Source organism: Branchiostoma floridae, chromosome 4 (assembly GCF_000003815.2).
Source record: "Branchiostoma floridae strain S238N-H82 chromosome 4, Bfl_VNyyK, whole genome shotgun sequence".
NCBI classification, from domain to species: domain Eukaryota; kingdom Metazoa; phylum Chordata; class Leptocardii; order Amphioxiformes; family Branchiostomatidae; genus Branchiostoma; species Branchiostoma floridae.
The window spans coordinates 18,225,591-18,247,177 of record NC_049982.1 but is presented as its reverse complement, the minus strand read 5'-3'; the positions used below and the strand labels follow the sequence as shown (position 1 = coordinate 18,247,177).

Genomic DNA, 21,587 nt, shown 5'->3' with positions numbered 1-21,587 from the left:
GGTTACATATTCATTTTACTACGATATGGAGTCACAAGCTTCATACGGCTGATATAACGGTTAGTGCGACCGACAGCAACCATAGACGATGTACTATGTACGAAAGTGTGGCAACGTTTCAGTTTGTTTGAACCTTTAGCTTTGTTTGTTCTTCAAATCGGCCTACAGGCCAGTGAGTTTCCCAGCACATTCATGCTGAGTCATCAGGACACTCATTTACATATATGTAGAAGAGGTTATGTAAATTATAGCACATCAACCAACCTTCATCAATCGAGACGGGAGCCGATACCCGGTACCAACTGCGGGACCTGTTCAGCTCACCAGTCATTTCAACCAGGATCAGATTCAGAGGACTGATCGAAAGCTTCTTACTGAGCGCTTAACTTAATGTACGGAAATAAGCTTGAAAAATCTCTGCAATGTTAATTGCCGTCTCAGATGAACCTTCGTTTTAGACTAAAACAATGTTCAGATAGCAGGTTCTTTGGTACCACCAACATGGTGGGGCCTTATTGCGTCACAATATCACGTGAACGCAAAAAAATTAGCTGCTGGTGCATATATCGCATTTATGCGGCAGTCGGTGCAACTGAAAAACAGTTCCTTGTCCTTTGTGCTCTGGAATCCGTCCGTTGTTTGCTATGGTGTTGAGTCTGACCCCTGCGTCCCCAAAGCAGACGAAAATGTCCGGCTCACTTTTAATGGCGTGTGATTTATCTTCGTTAATTAGTCCGGCCTAGACAGCACCTGTGACACGAACGTCACCTTTGCCTCGTGTTAGAATCAGTTAATCAGACTAGATGACAGAAAGTGATGATTCTATTATACTTCGGCGCCTGCCATGAGACAAATGCTATCTGTGTCCATGTATTAAAACAGTGGGACATGAGGCGACGGAAGCAGCCTCACCATTGTGCCGACCAGTGGCATGTCATGATGTAGCATATGTTCATTATTTCACTGACAGAAAAAAAAGACATAGAATAGGAGTTGACGCGGTGGCACTTTGGATCCTAACATCGCGGTAAGGCTGGAAATTACCTTGTCGCCTCCTTATCTATTTCTGTCTGCAGTGTGACTGTTGTGGGGACGTCAAGACAAACATAAAACCTGCCCAGGGACTCTCCATAAACAATATGATAACTACAGTTGTAGCTTCCACCACAAGACTCAGTCTTAATGTGGTTTTAATGGGTAGAAAAAATTACTATGCCTGGTTGGCAGACTTCGACATTCAAATGACATCGACTCACAATAATCCCTACACAACATTGCAGTGGAACAACTCTGCAAAATATGCTCATGCAGTTCCAGCAAGCTGCTAGGCGGCCCAAACATACACCACTTCTTCCTTACACCACACTATCTGTCACCAAAAAACAACAACAAGACCATAGCATGTCCAGGTCAAAATATACAAAAAATGGGGCTGCAGTACCAAGGTCACATACCGGGGGGCCGAAAATCGACCTGACCTTTGTCTTCCAAACGTCTACCCACATAGGAAATATCATTACAATCCACCAGAGGTTCTAGACTTATGCTGATCACGAATATCCGGAAACACAGACACCCACACCCACAGACAGATAGACAGACGCACCAAAAACTATACCTCCATTTTTCATGGAGGTAACAATACCTATCAGCTTTATCAAATACTGCAGTAACATAGTTTACCCTGTGGACCTCAGAGACATGGACTTTATTCCATCAGTAGGTGAGTAAACATGGCGTCTGCGGGTAAACAGGTGGGAACACAGGTCATTTTCCTTCCTGTCGGTAACAAGGTATGGTACAAATCATTCCCTTTACGTGTTCTAGAAGTTAGGGTTGTGGAATAGCTTGTGAATTGAATCAGGCATGTTTGCCAAGGACTTCCTACTTACTGCAAATCCTCTGCGCATTCGAAGGCCGACCACATCATATTTAAAATAAATCATGTTAAATCAAAGCATGTATAAAACGTGTCTACATGCAACGTTACATTTACTGCATTGAAATGTGGTGGATTAAACGTAAGGTCGTATACAAGGGCGTCATATCATAGGTTAACTGTCGTCACTTCTCGGGAGTTACTAAGCACATACTAAGTAGTTTGCATAAGAAGCCTACATCTTCAAAGTTGAAACTGAGCAATGCTGTATGCTGTATACTGGTGTACTTTGATTTAACGATCTACGATGGCAGGACTGAGATCATATCAATGGAAAGTTAGGTGCGTGCACCCATAGCTTAGCCACGTAATAGTTCAACGATTGCAAGATTTGCATACTTGTTGCATCATTCAATTGGTAATAATAACTTTATTTCACAAATGATCTCATTTGCCATTGTGAAATGACGGCACCCCAAATAACCAGTGTTAATTGTAAATCAACCAGCTACAGTAGTAAAGTGTACAACTGAAACTAACCAGTCCAAACGAAGAGAAAAGAACGAAGAACTGACATTCGACGGACGGGAAAGAATGGACAGTCGTGTGCAAGCAACGTCCCCTGGCGGATGGAGGTCGCACAGCACAGCGTGGGGAATGGGAAATCCATACAGGTAAGTTAATTAACATAGCATCACGTTATGAGGGATACTCGATGTCGTTTCACATGTGATTGGGAACTGAAGATAATATTATTTGAAGAAAGCTGGACAGAGAGATGACACCACAAATGGAAGTCGAACTTACAACTTTCTGTTGTCCCAGTGTGTTGGGAGCGCTGCTACTGCTGATGGGGCTGGTGGAGTTTGGACAACTCGGGGTGCGGGGAGGGCTGATGGAAAACATCACAGCCTTCATGGTCAGTTTGGAAGTTTATTTTGTAGAGATCCGTCTGTGAAGATCTGTCATGGTGAAGGAGCAACTCATGATTTCAGGAATGGTGTCATATCATAACCGATATTAGCAACTACATTGTGTGTATCTTTTAAATTTACATTTCTTCCCTTGACAGAGTATGACCAATGCTGTCTTTTCAATGGTGATATCTGGTGCACGCAGACTCACATGGGTAAGTAATTGCTTCTTATCAATATTCAGAGTACATTGTCTTGAAAGTTACGACCTGTATACACTTTTCCTGTCTATAAGTATCTAAACGGTCCTCATGTTTGATATTGATATACGTTCTGCGGTGACCAATATCTACGGACATTTTTCTTTTCTCGAGCAGGCCACGATGTTCCAGCTGCTGTGCATCGCGTCTCTATTACTGGATGTAGTGTTTGGAGTTCTCATCTTCGTCCTATCCGTAAGAACTTATGTAACGTTACTGGGTACTGTGGGCCATTTCATCAGTTACTAGTAGCACCAGAAAAGATATCATGAGAGTATAGGATACGTTTGCAGCTACACGACTGAGATACGACTGTACAAAAGGAAAGTACAACCAGGACCCAACCAGTAATTGCGTACTGACATACGTACTAGTATTTTCAACTCTAGTTATCTATGTGTCACTCAGCGCTTCGTAAACATCAATAATAAACATCTATCCTTTATTAGTAAGATGTACTTCTTCGTTTTTGTTGACTTGTATTCTCCTTGTATGTATATCGTAGGAAGAGAAGAAGAGTCTTCTGACGTCTTTCCCCAGAGATACTCTTGTTTTCATTGCTGTGGAGTTCATCACCAAGGCCGCCATCTTGTTTTTCAGCATCAGAATAAGCCGCCAACCTCAGATGGTATGTTAAACCAGAGAAGACTGTGTTAATTTATACTATACTATATTAGTGGTATACTGATGTAGAATATAAATCACATTATTTGTTCATGTATGTATGTATGGTCTGAAAGTGCCATCCGTCGTATACTATTTGAAGTCCAGCAGTATGTATTGCACTGCATGGTAGCTATAGCTATCATATAGATGTAAAGTGTGCCTATCGCAAACTTAGTTATGTATCCATTACTTAAAATTTACAGCAAATAAACATTGCAATACCAAATACAATTCCTTCGAAAGGCAAATTTTACCATGAAGTCTTGTCGTTTCAGAAAAGGTCTATCTCATCCCCCAGGATAGGCTGGGACGAGCTGGAGAGATTCCACAGATATGCTGCTCCAGACGTCAACAGGACGAAAAGAGATCCTGACTTACAACCAACACATGAAGAGGACCGACCGGGGGAAGAGGGTGAGACACGTTTCACATGAAAACGCCAGTCTGAGAATTTATCGATATATTGAGACTGGACATATGAGCCATTCACTCCACTTACCTTAATCAATAATTTCAATTATTCTCATACATTCCAGAATACGTTTTGCTGCTTACTGAGACCAGCGCATCGGAAGTGACGCCAGACGGCACAGTACACCAAGATAATAACAACCTGTGCGCATGCGCGGATGGGGACATCTGGGTTCCAAGGCAGCCAGCAAGAAAAAAGGCGCAAAAAGGTCTCCAGGGGACAAGGAATGGTGGGCTTAGGAAAATGCAGAAAACGTACAAGAACTATACAAAAGTGTGTTTCACGGACAATGTAGGTCACGATGAAACAAGTGCCGTTTGATTATAGATCTTGAACAACCGGATGAGATAACATGGCACAACGTACGGTCTGCTTTCTTGTATGTAACACATCAATAAATGAGCCTCGCCAAGTAAAGGAGATGGAAGTCCAGGTATATTCTATGGAACCAACAGAATTTATCAAAGTAGATGGAAAGTGCTACGTAACTTCATCCGGATGTTTGCTTATGTTCAGCTGAACAATTGTCCCAGTGCCTTGTGGGAGTTGTCCTTCCACGCATGCTCGTACCGCAGCCTGTGATTGGATACCACAGACCATGACGCATGTGTGGCCGTTGCTCTCCGTCACAATGTCAATGGCAGACTTGAGTTTTAAAGCTATTCCCCCAGTGACGTCATGTGCTTGTGAAGACGTTGCTATGGAGACATGTAGTTTTCTATCTCGATCAACTTGAATTTCAGGTATAAGTTGAGCACCTGCAAATCGGAGAAATGAGTTTGAGCAAGTGAATAAAAATAAAATAGAATCTGCAATCCTTTCAATATGAGTTTGTATGCTTCCTTTTTGTTTTCTACTAAGAAATATAAACCTTCAAATACTTAATAAGACAATTAACGTTAACGAATTTGTCAGCAGGGGGTAAAAATTGCACAGATAAAATCTGAATTTGCAACAGGTAGGTAACTGAATACTATCACTATAGATTAGACGTGACGTTACCTGGTTGTTCGGGAGGTCTGTCATAGATCCCGGGCACATCGGTTAGAAACACGACCCGCGGGGGGCGGAACACACTACACAGGTGCTGTAACGGACCGATAAGTTATGGGTCGTAAAATGCATAATCAAAGGACACTTTCAAGAATTAACTGGACTTAGGCCCAATCTAGACACATGTACAGTTTTTCCCGACATCTGCGGAGTCTCGGTCCATGCGGTGATGACTTTGTGAAGAATAGTAGTGAAGTCTGCCGAATGGTAAGCCCTGATAGCGATAAAGTTTCTCTCCAAGCAGAGGTTAGGCTCTGGCTATTTTTAAAAGTTTTAAAGTCATTTTTATCGGGCTTTCTATTTTGTACCGTTTTGTTCGCGGCCCGTAGACATCAGCAGACATAACGTTAATGCCCGATAAAAACGTCTAACAAAACGTCAAAAACAGCCGGAGCCAAACCTCTGCTTGGAGAGTACGATAAAGTTCCCCAGGATGGCTAGTATCTCTTTTTTTCTTTGGCATTCGGCACTGTAGCATTGCCTATCCCGCCTGTAAGACACCGATGAAATTCAATGTTGAAGTTTCTTCCCACCTTGATGATGGTGTCACCACTTAGGATGGTGCAGCCTCGTTTCCGATCTAGGACAGCATCGCCGTGCATGACGGGAAGGAACCCCTCCAGGAGCATATCCCGGATGTTGTCAGTGTCTGCCTTCACTACAGACGCGTCATCCGTAACCCATGATGACAAGGGCTGGTCGGAAAAATAACAGAAAATTTTGATAAAGGTCAGAAAAGGGGGAGACGATATTCCGAACGTTAAAGCTGCATGTTTGATAAATCCGTGGCCAATACTTTTTTACAATTTGAATATTAGGGAACTCTAAAAAATGCGGCGGCGAAAAATACTCACTGACACGCCAACTGCGGGGATGCCAAGTCGGACAAACTCTTCTGTTATGATGTGTAAAAGCTGGAATTATAAGTCCCACATTATGCATGGTAAGACGTTTGATAGCCTAGTGCACACACATTGTAACAGTAAAAAATGTTTAAAAAATGCAATTCTTTGTTACAATCGTTATTTACAATGAAAGAAAGAATGACAAACTTGAGGAAATAACGAGGCACAGTACAATAGGAGACAGCACAACAGAGAAACAGGTGGACGTGCCGGGAGGCAGTCAGTACCATAACGGCTGAAAGTGTCAATCTAAACCGTACCTTAGTAACAGACTGTCGTGTTCTGCAGAAGCCTAGTTTCACAGTCTGAACCTCTGTGTCCGTCTCCTTGTCACGGTACCCCCACACCACGCCGTGTTCCCTTGCCTGGAAATGTCCGAAAGACCTGCCAAAAGTAGAGATGTAGAAATGTAGAGTCAGATGGCATTCTAAGCTGAGCCTTTATAACTTTATAACTGGTGTTATACCTGACACACATTCTACAAGCAAAGGTTGCTGGCTAGGATTGTGACCTTTTCATATGCCCCATTGTCTTTCACCAAAGGTGGGACCGGTAAGAAAAAACGCATGAAAACTGACACTATTTTCCCCACCGACTTCTGTTTGGAGAGTACATATATAGCCACTTCACTAGCTTCAAATTCACCAGGTTGCTTCCCCCTTTCCGATATGCATACAAAAGGCATTTGATGACGCACTAGTACCACAGGAGCAAGAGGTCATCATGACAAGAGTTTGAAGCGTTTTTCGTATGTCTTGATCAATCGTACTTCATTGATTATGTAGGTTGGTTTTGATTAACATTACATGTATCCGTTAATCTCTTCATGTCACTTAACCGTTCAACATAACTTGCATATGAAAATACATAACTGTGAAAATACAGATACGGACAAAACCAATAAATCCACGTCAATCAGTAGCCTCTTTTATTGCCCCAGTGACCGGGGTTGTCTTTTAACGACACGTTCTACCACCTCTGACGTCTACAGGTCCTGCACTCCTGGTGGTCTGACCCTGCCGGTTACAGTATCTTCCCACTCATTCTACCATTCCTCTGACAGTGTATACGCATCTACGGACACACTTCAACATGACACACCGAAATCAAAGACTTCGCACTTGAGTCACGGATACAACCTTATAGGCTGGTTGTAAAGTGAATTCGAAGGTGGGAAACTTGCGCTTGTTGGCGAACGTCGTCCTTGTGCAATTTGGCTGTGACTACAAATAGTTGTAACGACAAGGTGAGCGAGAGATTATTCATTCACACTGCCCTAGATGTGTTGCCACTTTCTCCGGAAGAAGAAAAACTCTCGGGACATGATAAAAGGTCATACGACAAGAAAAAAACATAGAGGAATGCCAAACAGTTGCCTCATGCGCCAGGACGTGAGTCGGACGGAAGTCTGTTTACACAGACATGAAGCATGAAAGCTGCTAAAGGTCAGACGATCTTCCCTGTCAGAAGTCCTGCAGGAATTGGCAGCTGTTGGGAAGGCACTCAGACATTGACTTTCGCCTTTTAACGGGAGCCAGTATTACAGAACCCAGGTAACAAGAGGGGAGGGTACATAATGTATATAAGACTAACTTTTGTAAACGTAAAACACGAATCTCTTAAGGCTATCCTACAAGTCACTCTGAAATAACAAGTCCACGAAAGAAAAAGGCTGACCAAAATACAAAAAGTTTGGAAAGTTTGATGGAACCTTTTTCTGATAAATCTCTTAATCTTGTCATCGTTCTTTTAAAGCGTAACGTTAATGGCTTCTAAGATAATGACCCATGCCTAAAAGTACGGATCTGAACCTGGACCTAATTATCTGTGAAAACTCCTGAATGGGCAATACTCAAAACAATAATAGTCAATTTCGTTACAAAGGATTCTGTTTGGTGGAGTATCCGACTCCCACTGGTATTTAAAACCCTACCTTCATGTAAACAACACTTATTACTACTTCTGATGTTCTACACCAAGTTTGACTGTAGCGCAGAAGCTCGGTCAAAATGACTACAAACTCTCCTCTACTTCACTCCTGTTATTTTCTTGGACATGTAAGACATGTAAAGCCCCAAAACACGAGAACGTCTGCCGGTATAATCTGTTCATTTTCTAATAGGTCCAACATCCAGTCTACTGATTTTTAGGTCCGTTTTTTCTAGACCGGTCTAACAAGAAAAAACGGGTTTGTACCGGTACGTTGTACCGGTACCCACCCCTATCCAAGACTCATCTCTCTATTCCCCGGGTTGATGACTACACTGTAAGATGTTGGACTGTGTACGTGCGTGTAGACAGAGATGCCTGGTACATGAGTGTTGACACGTCTCAGGTCATGTCAGCTGTGTACCTCCGCGGGGCAGCACGCCGCCAGAATCCCAACTATGGGACCATGGCGCCCTCCTAATCTCCAAGCAGATGTGGGGAGGGTAGAGTTAACAATTTAGAACAGTCCCGCTCGTGTTTGAAAGAAGAAAAAAAAACAGCCGAAATAAACGTTACGACCTTCATGCTCAACATCTGCCTGGAGACAAGCCCTGTTTTCCACAAGGAATCGAAATCATCTGATGACATGCGCTTAATTACGCAGAGGACATTCCTTCATTCTATCACTCATTGATGACTAAATAGTCGTATAATTTTGATAAACGTCAGACAAATCTTCGGACTGGAAATAGTACCTTTTTACGTTACAAGTGAGTCAACACAACAGGTGCAGCCGTCTGCTGATCACGTGACAGGTGGTGACTGACAGTACCCCTCAGTACCCCTGAAGTCATGAACATGAAGGTTGAATCAGAATAGGCGCGCCTGATTGGTTGTTTGAAAAGGAGGGAACATCCCCAGGCAACGTCACTTCCTGTTGCGGAAGCTAGTTATAGCGGATAACCTGGCAGCGAGGGTCCTCAGTTGCCAGTCCACTGAACAGCGTTGCTAGGGAAGCTGCAGACGGCACTTGCCCTGCCCTGCCGCTCCAACTCGTGCTTTAGATTGAGGCAGAAGTCCACAGACTGAAACAGCGCCTCGTGCCGTGTGTTGGACGTTTTGGAATAGTAAGACGAATTTCAGTGCTCACCGTAGTATCTGAGAACGAGAAAAATGGAAATCTACGGACTGAAAACGGTAAGTGAACAACTTTGACCATATGTCAATTTTATAGTATCTAACTAGCCCGTTGTTTTGCCAGCCCCTAGTTCTAGCTCCTAATTTAGCTGTAAGTCGTCATCCAATACTCAAGGTGTAAAATTGGTTCCCAAGTGCTCCTGTTGCCTAACATGTTATTGCTTGCTGCACACGATATGGGCAATGGCAGTTTCAAAATCGCAAACCAATGATGTTATAATCTAAAGTAAGCCATTTCTAAAAATAATATGTGTACATGTGCATGCATCACCCGATACTTTATTTTCTTTGGCCATAAAGTATTTGTGGGTGCAGCACACAAGATGGTGCGGACAAAGCGTTACCTTGAACTATATACTACATCTCCACATGCTACTCAACTGTAGACCTTCCTACACATAAGAAACAAGTGGATTGGTGGAGTAGGGAAGCAAAACTCGTCTATGAAGAGTGAGGGGAATCAATTGAAAACAGAGGCTTGAATCATTGGTAATGATGGTAAACATTGGAAACATGGTCCAAATGGTATTGGTAACCCAACTACGAAAACATGCTGTTCATAAACAACGGATTATTATTACGCAACAAGATCACTTCGCCACATACGTAATAGAAATAGTTTATACCTATCCAGTACAAAAGCCGTTGGAACAAATGGAAAATCGCCTTTGCAAAAGACGATTCAAGCTATAATCAAAGCGGCATGTATACGCAACATTCAAAACCCCACAATGCCTTCCAGCTGTTTTAATGAGTTCATATTACGCGCCTCATATACATAAGAAAATACCAAATTCATTAAATGTGTATGCTTAAACAATAGCAAATACTGTTTTTACGTTAGTGGACGAACCAGTCAACAGCAATTAATGGTAAACTTATTAATTGTGGGTCTGTTAAAATAAATAAATAAGAAATTTATATCACTATTAACTACTATCACAATATCTAAGACTTGCGTCTCTGGTACCGGTATTGTGAGATATTGTGGCACTCCCTCCCACATTTAACAGTCTTAACTAAGGAGAGGTGGTACATGATATCTATATTAGGCTGGAGCACGGTGGTTAATGCCCCTGGTATGGAACGGTCCCTATAGACCACGCACGTTTTGTCAATGGAAAAATACACGAAGCTAGAAACCAAACAAGGCCAGGGCGCCGGTGGGGATGATGTAGTAGCTGATAAGAGTGATCACATTGTAGAGATGCCTCGTCTCTATCATTCATTGAGAAGGAGTCATCGCACGTGTTGAAAATAAAGTATTTCACTGGACTGCGCAAATTGTGACAGACACTCGCAACGTGACCCAATTTCTCGAAAGTGCAATCCTTTTCTTTAATCAAAAATTCGCAAAATGTCGCATTTCTTATGGCTGCCCTCCTTCACAGAGAGGATACCGAGGCAGTCGTAACATTATCTTGGCCACTTCTATCTCGTAGATCGTAACCTCTGCTTGGAGAATAATTCGCAAACGCGCCGCAGTGTGACCGCAAGGGGATATTGGCACAAATTCACAAAGTTGGCGCAAATTCCTAGAGACATCCGCTTTGAGGGGAATGTTGGGTTGTTGTAGAGTCTTTGGTGACAAGTCATTCACTACAAGGTGTTTCCTAGTTTTGTTTCAAGGACGATCTACATCAGAAAGGTCCACAGCGACGACTCGGATGATTTATCTTAAACGGCACTGTAATTTCTTCGGATACGTGACACTTTGGGACTTCCCATGAAATTTTTACAAAGTCTACCCTTCACAGATTTTCTTTTACTTGGTGAAAGCCACGTTCCTGCATTCATTATACGCGCTTTCACCTCATCAGGACAAACTTATTACTGATCGCTAAGATGAAAGCGGTCCCCTCCCCTTGTGGGGTCCATGCGCCAATGGACGCCCTGGACGAGGCACCGACCCGGGAATGATGGGGCACATTTTAGTGAAGTTGAAACATAAAGGACACAGTGTGCGACTCAAAACATGTTTTGTATCCCAGTGGTTTACAGGGTGTACCCGGCGCTGTATTGGAATACAAGCAGGCTAACATACATCAGTGTCCCTGCACATATAAGTTCTTTTTTCCAGTCCTGCAAACATGTTGATAAAAACTTTCATTGCAGATGTATGAAGTCGCTTGGTGACAAGAATCAAATTACTTCAGTTGTAACATGTAACAACTGTGCAAGTTGCATTATGCATTAAAGTACATTCCATTCCAACTATGCTCCTGATGGACAACCGAAGAGCACGAACAAGTATTAGCAGGAGTCATAAATATCTCCTCCACACTAAACTCCAGGCTCAGTTGTTCATGAAGTTATCATCAAGTCATGTTCCTTACAAGCTTGTAAAGACATATCTGTTTGGCGTTTGTATGATGGGCCTACGTGGTAAAAAGAAATCAGCGTTCATAGCGACACTTGTCAAATTATACCTCCCGGGCAGTGTGGGCGATTTGTCAAACGCTGAAAGTGCCTCTGGGCGTTTACAATATCGGTGCACTTAATCCTTGACCAATGATACACACTTGTCTCTTCAGAACATCAGGAAGCCATGTTTTACAATGGGTAACGTAATCGCCTTCATTTAATCCTTGTATTTGCAACATCCCCTAACCAGTTTTGGGTAGGCGTTGAAGTCCAGCAGAAGGAGTTATGATATGTGGGGGCGTTATTGCATAGGTTCGGCGATGCCTTTTCCATCATAATCTCCGACGTGTTTCAATGAACGCTCGACCTGTATAGAAATACGCAGCAAATAAAACAGAATATTTCCACGTGGGCGGTCCGAGAAGTTGTGGAATAATGCCTAATCTCTCCTTTCTCTTCACGACAAAGACTTTTAAAAATCAATATATTATAGAGCTAATCCATCCCAACCAAAACATGTTCTTCTCAGCTAAGAGAACCACTAGCTACGCAGCAGTCTTCCCAGGGGGTAAAACACCAATTTTGTCCATTTGACTGGAGCCTTTGACAATATTGCGGGCTGCTCCGGTAATTTGACTTATGCTACCATATCTGTGCCCTCTCGTTAACTGGAAACTCTCAAGCCTTGAAAGGAGCATATTTCTTCCCGGGGGACCACAATACGCCCTTGTCATATAACTCATGTTTAGGTCTTCTAGATTAAAGTGTCCCTTGTGAGGGAAGAGGAAAACAATAAATCGACCTTGACTTATACTATGTAGCCACCGTCTGTGATTCAACCGCCCACGTTGTGAGAAAAGTTCACCCCTTTAAGATCAGCTGTAGAGAAGTTTCTCGTGTAGAGATTTTTTTCTATGCACAAGAACAACCGCTCCTTCATTGCGTCACGTGAACTGACGATGCCTCCGTTTCTCTCCCAGGTGGTGATGTCTGCCCTACTGACATTAGCCCTCGCCTCCACCTCTACCGGATTCAAGCAGTTCACCACTGACGACGTGGAAGACTGCGCCGTGGATTTTAAGGGGAGACTGCTGCGTCGCTTCCGGCCGTACTTCAAACCGAAACGGTCCCTGAAGCCCTTCAAGACGCGGCGCAGCTCCTTCGGGCTGGGGTTCGGGGAGGGCTCGTCTGGGTGCCCGTCCGTCCAGCGGCCGGCCTCGCGGTTTGTGGAGGAGCGGGACCCGCACACGGGCCAGCCGCTGGAGATCGTCAGGTGTGTGGTGTTCATGGGCAAGATCTACGAGCAGAAGATCCACGAGGTCACGTGTCTCAGCGAGGGGCTGCCGTGCAGGTGAGCGGATGATCAGAGAAACTTACTGACTTAACTGCCAGCTAGCTGTAGCATTTAACCATAATGACATGATTAAATGCATGTCCTAATAAACATTTCACATATGTCATTCTCCGACTACATAGGGCTTCATTGTAGCGCTTCATAAAAGAGACACGGTTCTATAACAGAAAGAATGTACACCGTGTCATTCTGTTAATATTACTCTATCTTTACTTAAAGGCGTATTGTTGTTTTGATTTCTTTGTAATTGTTATCATACATAGTACAACTAGTGTCGAGCAATTAAGTTCATTTATTCATTTTCGCGAACATGCGTCGCCGCGTCTTGACTTGAGCCAGGACTTGTCTTGAGTCTTGAGACCCATGGCCATCCATAGAATGATCTTTGATGGTGAAATGAAAAGCGATCCGAGCTACATATATTTTTTCAACTCTTCAGTCAGTTCAGAGGGAAGGCATTGTGAATTGTGCATGAAACTTACAACTTTCGTTTTGATCATTTTCAGATGGAATCCACATCAATCCAGCGGTTCTGGTGACCTCAGCACGTGCGCACAGCTGTCGGTTGTCAAGGACGCGGTGCTGACCAATGGTAGACGGTTTTTCATCCGGCCAATCAGAGTGAAGTCGTGCTGTCAATGCCGCGCTAAGATGTGGCCTTACGTCCTGAACATCAAAAGAATCAAGTATTCATGACTAGAACACTGGCTTACAAACTAAACCACTGTTTTTGTCCCGATGTAACATTTATTGGGACAAATTTTTACGCGATGTTTTAAGTTGATACAACATTGCCAGTTCCTGTGCCATTTTGAGGATCTTTGGCGCCTGCTAATGCAACAAAGTGTCCGTAAAAACTTCATACGCTGACATTTTTGGTTTGAGCAGGCAGTAAGTCCTCATTTACGGTTTATGGAACGTCCTGTCATTTTTGTAAGAATAACAAAAGTCAGAAGTCCAAAACCGGCACAGAAATCACGTCGAAAATCCGACGTCATCGACTTGATTACTGCCGTTGTCATGGTACCGACCGTACGTCGTCATGGTACCGATCGCGAGTTTCTCTAAAAGATTGAGAACATAGAAAAACGAAGATAAAAAAAAAAAGAATACAGAGAACAATAAAGTTAAGCGCTGAAACGTAACCTGCTCTGCCAAATCGCAGCAAATATTGAAAAGCAGCCAAAGGTCTCATCAATTTAGACAATTTAGCTCAGCAAAGACATGCTTTGGTACGCTTAGGGTTTGGTGCATAACACCGAACTTAGATCATTACCATCAGAAAAGCTTTTACACTACCAGGCATTTCTACATGTTTTAAAACTCTTCATCACGTTTCTTTATGTATCGAGGTGATGCCTTGAAGCAAGAATGACCGCTTTATGTTGAAGCATGCCTTCATGTATAACTGGAGGTACCATAATGTGTAGGGCCAATAGGAACGGAAAGCAGGGACATACTCGAACATCACACAGTGGAGGAACATTGTGATGTTCAGCACCGCGTGCCAAGAGATACAGACGAAAGTACAGATAACATCAGGACTGTTTCAAACGTAGGATACAGGATCGAAGAGACGTGGTCGAAGCCTGAAAATAGTCCTCGAGAGGAATTCGTCTGGTATGTTATGGAATAGTCCACCGATGGACCATATTTAAAGGGAGGACAACCCGATTTAGAACGAAAAATTCCAATTTAATGAAGATATTTCTGCGTAGCCGGGGGCACATGCCTTGAATGACCTCAAGGGGGCTCAGTTTCTAGACAGAGGTTATTGCAGGCCATGTTTCCAAAACAGTACACTTACAGATGTACTGTATCTATCTCATAGCCTGGTACCATCCTAGAACATCGATCCTGTGGTGGTCCGGTAAAGTACATCCGGTAAAGTCCGGCAAAGTACATCTGTAACTACAATGTTACCAGGCTAGCTAGTAAACTCTGAAAAGACCGACCATTGGCTTTCAAGAAAAAAGCGCTAGGGAAACGATCTGGACCTACAAAAGTAAATGGATACTGCAAAAATAGCTACTTCGTCATAATCATGTTGCTCGGTAAGTACCGGGGTGCCACACAACAAAAAGGATGGATTGAACATCATTATTCCATTTTTGGCCAGAAAGCAAAAGAATCGGCTTATCTTTAGTACTGTGCCATGAGTCACCAAGCCTGGACTAAGCTACCTATCATCGGGTTTGCGCATTCCGAAGTTAAGGATACCTTAACAAGCTACGAAATTTCCCATTCATCGTGGGTATACCATGAGTTGTTGTGGCAAATCTAACATCCTGCTGTAACAACTAACGGCACGGTCACATCGTCATAGGTCGTCGTGCGATTTTGGTGTCGTAGAAGCTTTCAAGCAGACGGTGACAGAACCAACCGTATCGGACAGCTTTGCTCGAAACATGACTGCTGAATTTTGTGCGACACATGCATGATTATCCTATTAAAGAATCCCCTCATCAGTTTGTGATCGTACGACGATCGTGCGACATGTGTGACCGCTTCCAAAGCTAATAAGATACAACATTTACAGCGGGTTCACTGACATCTCCATGCCAAGATGGGGGATCGTTGAACTGATGGCGTGGGTAAAAAGGGGGTCGGATAGTCCGCTTGACCTGGTCACTCATCTGTACCGGCTGTTTCACGACTGAGTGTATGTTATATCCCGCAAGTGATTACCTTACACATGGTCATGGGCAAAAGGTGCAAATCAACGATACGCCAACATTTAATCTAACCGCTAGTACAGGGAAATAAAGAGTATCTTGTGCATGCGAAGAAGAAGAGAAAAGGCATGTTAGAATCAGAATTGATAATTATGTTGAAGAAAACTGCTTCCTCTCTTTTTGAAGGAGACAATAGTCATGACCTTTGTTGCGGACTAGATGTCGTAGTTGTTCCATTAACGTGTAAACAATATATCCGGACTATTTGTGTGGCAATTGAGAGCCGCACGCCCTGTATCGCTTTTTGATGGGTTGCGCCATTGACATTGTTCAACTGTGCGGTGTATATCGTAGTTATGTGACAGACTGCAATATAGGAATACACATACTAATAAAACAGCGGAAATGGCCAAGCACAAATGGCGTGTCATTTATTGTACAGTTCCTAAGTGGGACAAAAAAGCTATTAGATATTTCCTTTGATGTCCTTTGCAGGAAATGGGGGCGCTGGAAAAGTCATTCCACGGTAGTTGCTCCCGCCAACGCAAGTGTTCACGTGATCGCAAGAGTACGATCTGTCACTGAGTAAGCGTGGCGCGTGTCCGACACGTAAACTATCGTCCCAATTTCCCTGATACCACATCCGAGCATTTCATAACAAATCAAAAACGTATACAAAGCAATATTTCAATCACAAAAGCACGACAAGATCGCAATTAATAAATGGTGAATATTCTATCGAAAAATGCGAACACGCACAACCTCCGGTTCGGTCCATAGTCAAAAAGCCAAGTCAAGCCCTAAACGCCAGGAAACGCCACGGTAACATTGGTAAGCCACGGTTTGTACGGAGTATGCTGATACTCGTAGGAAGGCGATGGCCGTTTCATTGGCGACGACAGTTTACTAGACGGAAACAATTAGCAAAGGTATGAGCAGAGCTGGGATCATGGTGAATGCGAACAAGCTGAATATGTATGACGTCATTTACCACTAATGCACTACACCCCTCTAGAACCAAGTTACGTGCGTAATGAGAATGAAGGTCCTGTCATTTAGCAAGTTTTTTTAATGTACAGTTCAAAAATCGTGAAAATTCATTAATTCCGTCATGATTCACATGGCTTCAAGCTTGCACTTGAAACGTACCTGCAGTTCCGAATCAGCTGCTAGAGGGTCCACTTCTTTCCGAGCACAAGAACTATCTACCGCCTAAAATTCATAACCATAGCACGTATAGAACACGCGTAGATATCAAAACAGAAAATTCTGCTGTATTACCCTTGAAAGCCTTCGGGGACCCAACATCTAATTAATTTCAGTTTTTGTCACACCCTATCCATCCAGCCATTCTTGAGTTATTTTGATGACCAAGAGACATACACACAAACGGCAACATACATGACGTATAGCGTTAACCTTCTTGGCGAAGGCAATCATATTCCATGGCCACAATATGTGTTGTGAAGCTAATGATGCGACACTTTTGTAACGTTACTTCAGTTAGGGTAGCAGGTTTAATATATAGTAAAATTTAAAAGTACTACAAACAACCCATGGCATAGTCTTGGAAGGATTGTCAATTCGATAGTGGCCTAGATAACTCAAGAAGAAAAGGATAAAATTCATGAGTTATCTAATAAAAAAAATCGGTTACGGTGGAAGACGTAACTAAATTTCCAGAATGAATCTTACCCAGCTCCATGGACGACAATGCAGCGCCCCCTAACTTGTGAGATGATATCTGCAGCAGCCCTGATGGCGTCCAGCCGAGGTGTTTCAAGTGTGCTCTTGTCAGTGACGGCACTCCCTCCCAACTTCACAATACACTCCAGACCTGACAAAACATCAGTACATTGACACAGACAACATTTGTGGACCATCGACACACCAAACAGTGAAAAATCCTCGGGACCTCCAGCCCTGAAATGACATGTCTTCTGACAACGTGATCCGACGTGACAATTCCTATGTTAAAGGTCAGACAATCAGTCAACAGACGTGTCGGTCTGGCCTACGAGCAACATAAACATAATCCCTACCACTTGAAGTGTTTAAGTTATGATGTATATCCCTATGCAATGTCCTCTGGCTATTGCAAGGTTGTAACCAACTAGCAGGCAACTTACTAGCATCTGCCTCCGCCATCACCTTTGACCTGGAGGAAGATACCATTCCGAAACAGGTAAAGATGCTACCCGGATGACATGATATGAAGCCAGTATGTCGACATGTTATCAAGGAGTTTAAAGTTTGTACGACTGTGAGTGGAAATCTTTCTGCTGTGAGGTCTGGAAGTGACGAGGGTGCATATTCATAACTTCATGGTGTAGTAATCACAATACTGATATCAATAAAGGCAAATAAAGACCTCTGAGAAATTTTAGATGTTTATTTCTAACCAGCAATGACTGCTTAACTATGGCACATTGAAATAATTACAAATAACTGCAGCTTTATGATGATGTTATCAAGAGGCATGGTGTGGGGTGCTGTAAGTAGTAAGTAGTTACATGTTGTTTAGTAGGGGGTGATCAAATGACCAGTTAATTTAATCAACATTGGATGAAAATCTCCAAACTTTGATACAACATATTCATCACTGACACATGCAAAGGAATTCCATCCAAAGGACAAACGTGCTGCAATATTTCCAATATCTACAATTCCGCAACTTGTAACAAAGATTTATCATTCAATTTATCTGCAGTTGAATCACTCAAGTCTAACGTATGAACTAACAAATAGTTCACATATAGCCTTATCTGCTTAGAATAGCTATTCTTAATGTAGGGAAATCTAAGACAAGGACAATGTCATTTCTCATTGGAGCTATAAGTTTGATTGTGCTATCAAAAATTGCTCTATCCCTATTTAACTTTGATCACATTGAAGTCAAGATGATATTAACAAACTGTACAACAAATGGATCTGTATGAGGCACAACAACCTCTGCAGGTAGGTTGTGTTCACTCAATATTTGTGACATATATGTAGAAATAATACCTGGCAACACTAGGTACAACGTCTGGCACATTGGTGAAATAAGTCACATTTTAACATTCTTAAAGCTTTGAATTTGAAAAATTACATCAAATATAAGCATCATAAAAGTAAAACTATCTTTCCACTTTATAGAATTTGCAGAAGCGAGAACCAAGTCCATGTATGTATCCTGTGGTTCAAACAATGCCTTTCTCCACAGCAGGGTCAGGCTTCTGGGCGGGGTCCAGGCCAAACTGTCTCATCTGTACAGCAACGTCAAACAGGTAGTCATAACATTCACACCTGGGGAAGTCATGAAACAAAAGTCATTTCGTGCTCATGTAAGATCATCATTATATACAAATGTACATGTGTTTTACATATGTGCTGTGTAATTTGTTTGTTGCTTGTATTAAAAAATATGCGCACTGTTTTGCTAGAAAAACAAACATATGACTTGGTTTATCTGAGATTACATACAGCTAATACCGAGCGTTATTTGGCATCCATTATGCAATACTGCAGACAGTAGAATCAATCACAAATGACTGCAGACCCATAACATGGTTTGTGAAAAGTATCTGCAGTCTATAATGGCTAGGTAGCAAAGACACAGGATATCTCAGTACTGACATGCTCTTTGCCTTCTCCCACGTGTCTCCCCACACGTACACCCCATGTCTCCGCACCAATACCGCACAGGATTCTGGGTACTCCTCCATGGCACGAGCCATACGCTCCTGTCATGAAGAACAATGGGAAGTCTGAGAAATTTCATCTGACTATTGTTCAGAAATCATATGGTCACCAAACCAGTGCAGTCAGTGTATTTAGTATTTTTCATTAAAAAACTCAATCCAGCAGTAGAAGATGACTACCATACAATGTACGACATTGTCTTAAGGAAATGTCATAAGATGGCAGGTATGTTTTGTACTTGGTTAGCAACAAATGATCTACTACATGGAATCTGTATGGACTGTATTCAGAGTTCTGTTGAACCAACAGTCAGTGGTTACAGCAATGCGTGCCTCACCTTGAGATCTTTCTCTTCAGGTGTGTTCTCCACTATGGGTACAACCAGCTCATCAAAGTACCTGAGGATGGGGATACAAGTACATGTATAAGATATACAAGGAGAAACAGCAGTGATGTTCAGTCCCTGTTAAAAATTGTTTCTAACAACTAATGCTATGCAACTACAACTACCATCACCTACCACCTACCCTAAACTATCTCTGCCCCTAACCTGATGTCACACTGACCTGTAGTTCCCTCCTGACTTTCCCCTTCTAATGCCCTTGATCATCTCTTGATGGGTGATCCGGAACTCCTTCCCAGGGTTCAGTAGTGTTACCATGACAGCAGCCTTGGAGTGGGTATGGATCACTGCTCCTGCACCTACAATAATGGTAATGGGATGAAAGTGAACGAAAATGCCAAAAGTAATAATTATGCTCAATACACGAAATCTCGACTTAAGACTCAGAAACAAGTAGACTTATAGTTCCAGTACCAACTATTCTGTAGGTTTACTATAGATTGAGGAACTCGTGAGTACCTCTCATTGTGTAGGCATTCATAAACAGCGGGGTACACTGGCTCTTCTTCAGGTTCTTGCTAGGGAGAGGGCAGGAGATGTCCTCTTCCTCCATATTACATACAAACATGTCATCAGGCTTAAGAGAAGGAAACAAATTTGTAACTCAGGTCAATTCATTCCAAAACATTTACTACATGTAATTGTAGCATAGAACATATGTAATACATACATTTGTGTATATTAACATTTTTTACAGGAATCAGAACATGTAGCATATACTAGTAGTTCGTAAGCAGCTTAGTTAAAAGAGTAAACACAACACATGAAGGAAGGATAAAGGAAGCAACCTGTATGCGTTCCTTCTGGACCCCTGAAGGTGCAATGTAGATTTCATCTCTGTAACAAAAGCAACGGTAAGATGAATACCATTACACACTAAACCTGTATGGCCTGAGTAAGCAAGAAATGTTGCTTCATGAGATTTTGCCACCATATACATCAGTCAGACAGTGTTTATATTATTTGTCTTTCAATTGGTTAACGTTACAAGGTTCTCACCAGGATTTTTTCACAGTACATTTATGATACAATACCTGTGGGAAAACACATGATTTTACTTTTTTAAAAATTACCCAAGCTTGATGCTGATCCCCCCTCCAGTGCCAGTGACCCATCCCAGGTGATAAAACTGTCGGAGGAGTGCAGGAATCAGGTGCCTGGGGTGTTCCGGGCCATACTCACTCCAGTCTTGGGGGTGGAGACCACGTTTTAAAACCTGATTTTGCAAACATGTATTATAAGCTTTATATAAAATAATGACATAGGTTCAAGCTCTTTAAGAACCACAAAACATAAAGGTTTAATACTTACAGCTGCCACCAATCAAATTGAACATACTGGCTATGAAAGATAGAAATGACAATGTCTGAAAGAGTATCTTTTTCAAAAGCCTCAGGTTTAAGATTTTTTTTATTTCAAAAAATTTAAATAGTCAACACACAGAGAGTTATAACGTTACAGATGACAACATTCTGTCACGATGAGAAGAATATCTAAGACTAAGGCACGCCCCTCCCATATTCGGCCCACCCACTAAACTTATAAGTGCCTCTTTAGATCCTAAAATATGTACCTTGTCCCTTGAGATGGTTCCTCCTTGTTGTTGTTGGGATGTTGCACCATTCATGACTCAGTCAGCGTTTTTGAAGACTCCTGATGGATGGGGGCGGGTCTGAAAAGTTGATCTAGAAGAGAAAAACTTATGCCTACTGCTCCTATTCGTGCAGAACAGAACAATAAGCATTAAATCATTTACAAAAGATGTATGCCAACTTCACTGAAAGAAGCCAACGTTCCCACCAATGTTTCCCACACGTATCCCAACAGGCTGT

At 42.4% G+C, this 21,587-nt stretch overlaps 4 protein-coding genes across 4 annotated transcripts; 2 read left to right on the top strand and 2 right to left on the bottom strand.

Annotated features, from left to right (window-relative positions):
- Positions 1-1,670: 1,670 nt before the first annotated feature.
- On the top strand, positions 1,671-4,554 carry LOC118413306. The gene is made up of 7 exons (XM_035816614.1): positions 1,671-2,553; positions 2,705-2,798; positions 2,952-3,008; positions 3,171-3,248; positions 3,559-3,681; positions 3,995-4,133; positions 4,256-4,554. The coding sequence occupies exons 1-7, from the start codon at positions 2,474-2,476 to the stop codon at positions 4,510-4,512; spliced, it is 828 nt and encodes a 275-aa protein (XP_035672507.1). The 5' UTR covers positions 1,671-2,473; the 3' UTR covers positions 4,513-4,554.
- Positions 4,555-4,645: 91 nt separating this feature from the next.
- Positions 4,646-17,973, bottom strand: LOC118413305 (isopentenyl phosphate kinase-like). Its single transcript, XM_035816613.1, has 7 exons — positions 17,798-17,973; positions 17,364-17,505; positions 6,410-6,533; positions 6,099-6,158; positions 5,778-5,939; positions 5,194-5,278; positions 4,646-4,949 (listed from the first exon to the last, which is right to left on the bottom strand). Exons 1-7 carry the CDS (start codon positions 17,841-17,843, stop codon positions 4,672-4,674), a joined length of 897 nt encoding a protein of 298 aa, XP_035672506.1. The 5' UTR covers positions 17,844-17,973; the 3' UTR covers positions 4,646-4,671.
- Positions 8,970-16,088, top strand: LOC118413310. The gene is made up of 3 exons (XM_035816617.1): positions 8,970-9,275; positions 12,620-12,990; positions 13,500-16,088. The coding sequence occupies exons 1-3, from the start codon at positions 9,252-9,254 to the stop codon at positions 13,687-13,689; spliced, it is 585 nt and encodes a 194-aa protein (XP_035672510.1). The 5' UTR covers positions 8,970-9,251; the 3' UTR covers positions 13,690-16,088.
- Positions 17,974-18,045: 72 nt separating the features above from the next.
- Positions 18,046-21,584, bottom strand: LOC118413307 (methylthioribulose-1-phosphate dehydratase-like). Its single transcript, XM_035816615.1, has 8 exons — positions 21,329-21,584; positions 20,829-20,971; positions 20,544-20,592; positions 20,215-20,332; positions 19,919-20,054; positions 19,690-19,750; positions 19,287-19,393; positions 18,046-18,956 (listed from the first exon to the last, which is right to left on the bottom strand). The coding sequence occupies exons 1-8, from the start codon at positions 21,380-21,382 to the stop codon at positions 18,851-18,853; spliced, it is 774 nt and encodes a 257-aa protein (XP_035672508.1). The 5' UTR covers positions 21,383-21,584; the 3' UTR covers positions 18,046-18,850.
- Positions 21,585-21,587: the final 3 nt, after the last annotated feature.

Bases quoted from the DNA above. Each gene is read 5' to 3' on its own strand.
- LOC118413306 (XM_035816614.1), top strand. From the start codon at position 2,474: ATGGACAGTCGTGTGCAAGCAACGTCCCCTGGCGGATGGAGGTCGCAC. The intron at 2,799-2,951 runs GTCAGTTTGGAA...TTCCCTTGACAG, and splicing joins AAAACATCACAGCCTTCATG to AGTATGACCAATGCTGTCTT. The intron at 3,009-3,170 runs GTAAGTAATTGC...TTTCTCGAGCAG, and splicing joins GTGCACGCAGACTCACATGG to GCCACGATGTTCCAGCTGCT.
- LOC118413310 (XM_035816617.1), top strand. From the start codon at position 9,252: ATGGAAATCTACGGACTGAAAACG. The intron at 9,276-12,619 runs GTAAGTGAACAA...TTTCTCTCCCAG, and splicing joins AAATCTACGGACTGAAAACG to GTGGTGATGTCTGCCCTACT. The intron at 12,991-13,499 runs GTGAGCGGATGA...GATCATTTTCAG, and splicing joins AGCGAGGGGCTGCCGTGCAG to ATGGAATCCACATCAATCCA.
- LOC118413305 (XM_035816613.1), bottom strand. From the start codon at position 17,843: ATGGTATCTTCCTCCAGGTCAAAGGTGATGGCGGAGGCAGATGCTA. The intron at 5,940-6,098 runs GTGAGTATTTTT...TTTTCCGACCAG, and splicing joins TCCCCGCAGTTGGCGTGTCA to CCCTTGTCATCATGGGTTAC. The intron at 5,279-5,777 runs GTGGGAAGAAAC...GGTCCGTTACAG, and splicing joins GTGGTGACACCATCATCAAG to CACCTGTGTAGTGTGTTCCG.
- LOC118413307 (XM_035816615.1), bottom strand. From the start codon at position 21,382: ATGAATGGTGCAACATCCCAACAACAACAAGGAGGAACCATCTCAAGG. The intron at 20,055-20,214 runs GTACTCACGAGT...CCATTATTGTAG, and splicing joins GAATGCCTACACAATGAGAG to GTGCAGGAGCAGTGATCCAT. The intron at 19,394-19,689 runs GTGAGGCACGCA...TCTTCATGACAG, and splicing joins CTGAAGAGAAAGATCTCAAG to GAGCGTATGGCTCGTGCCAT.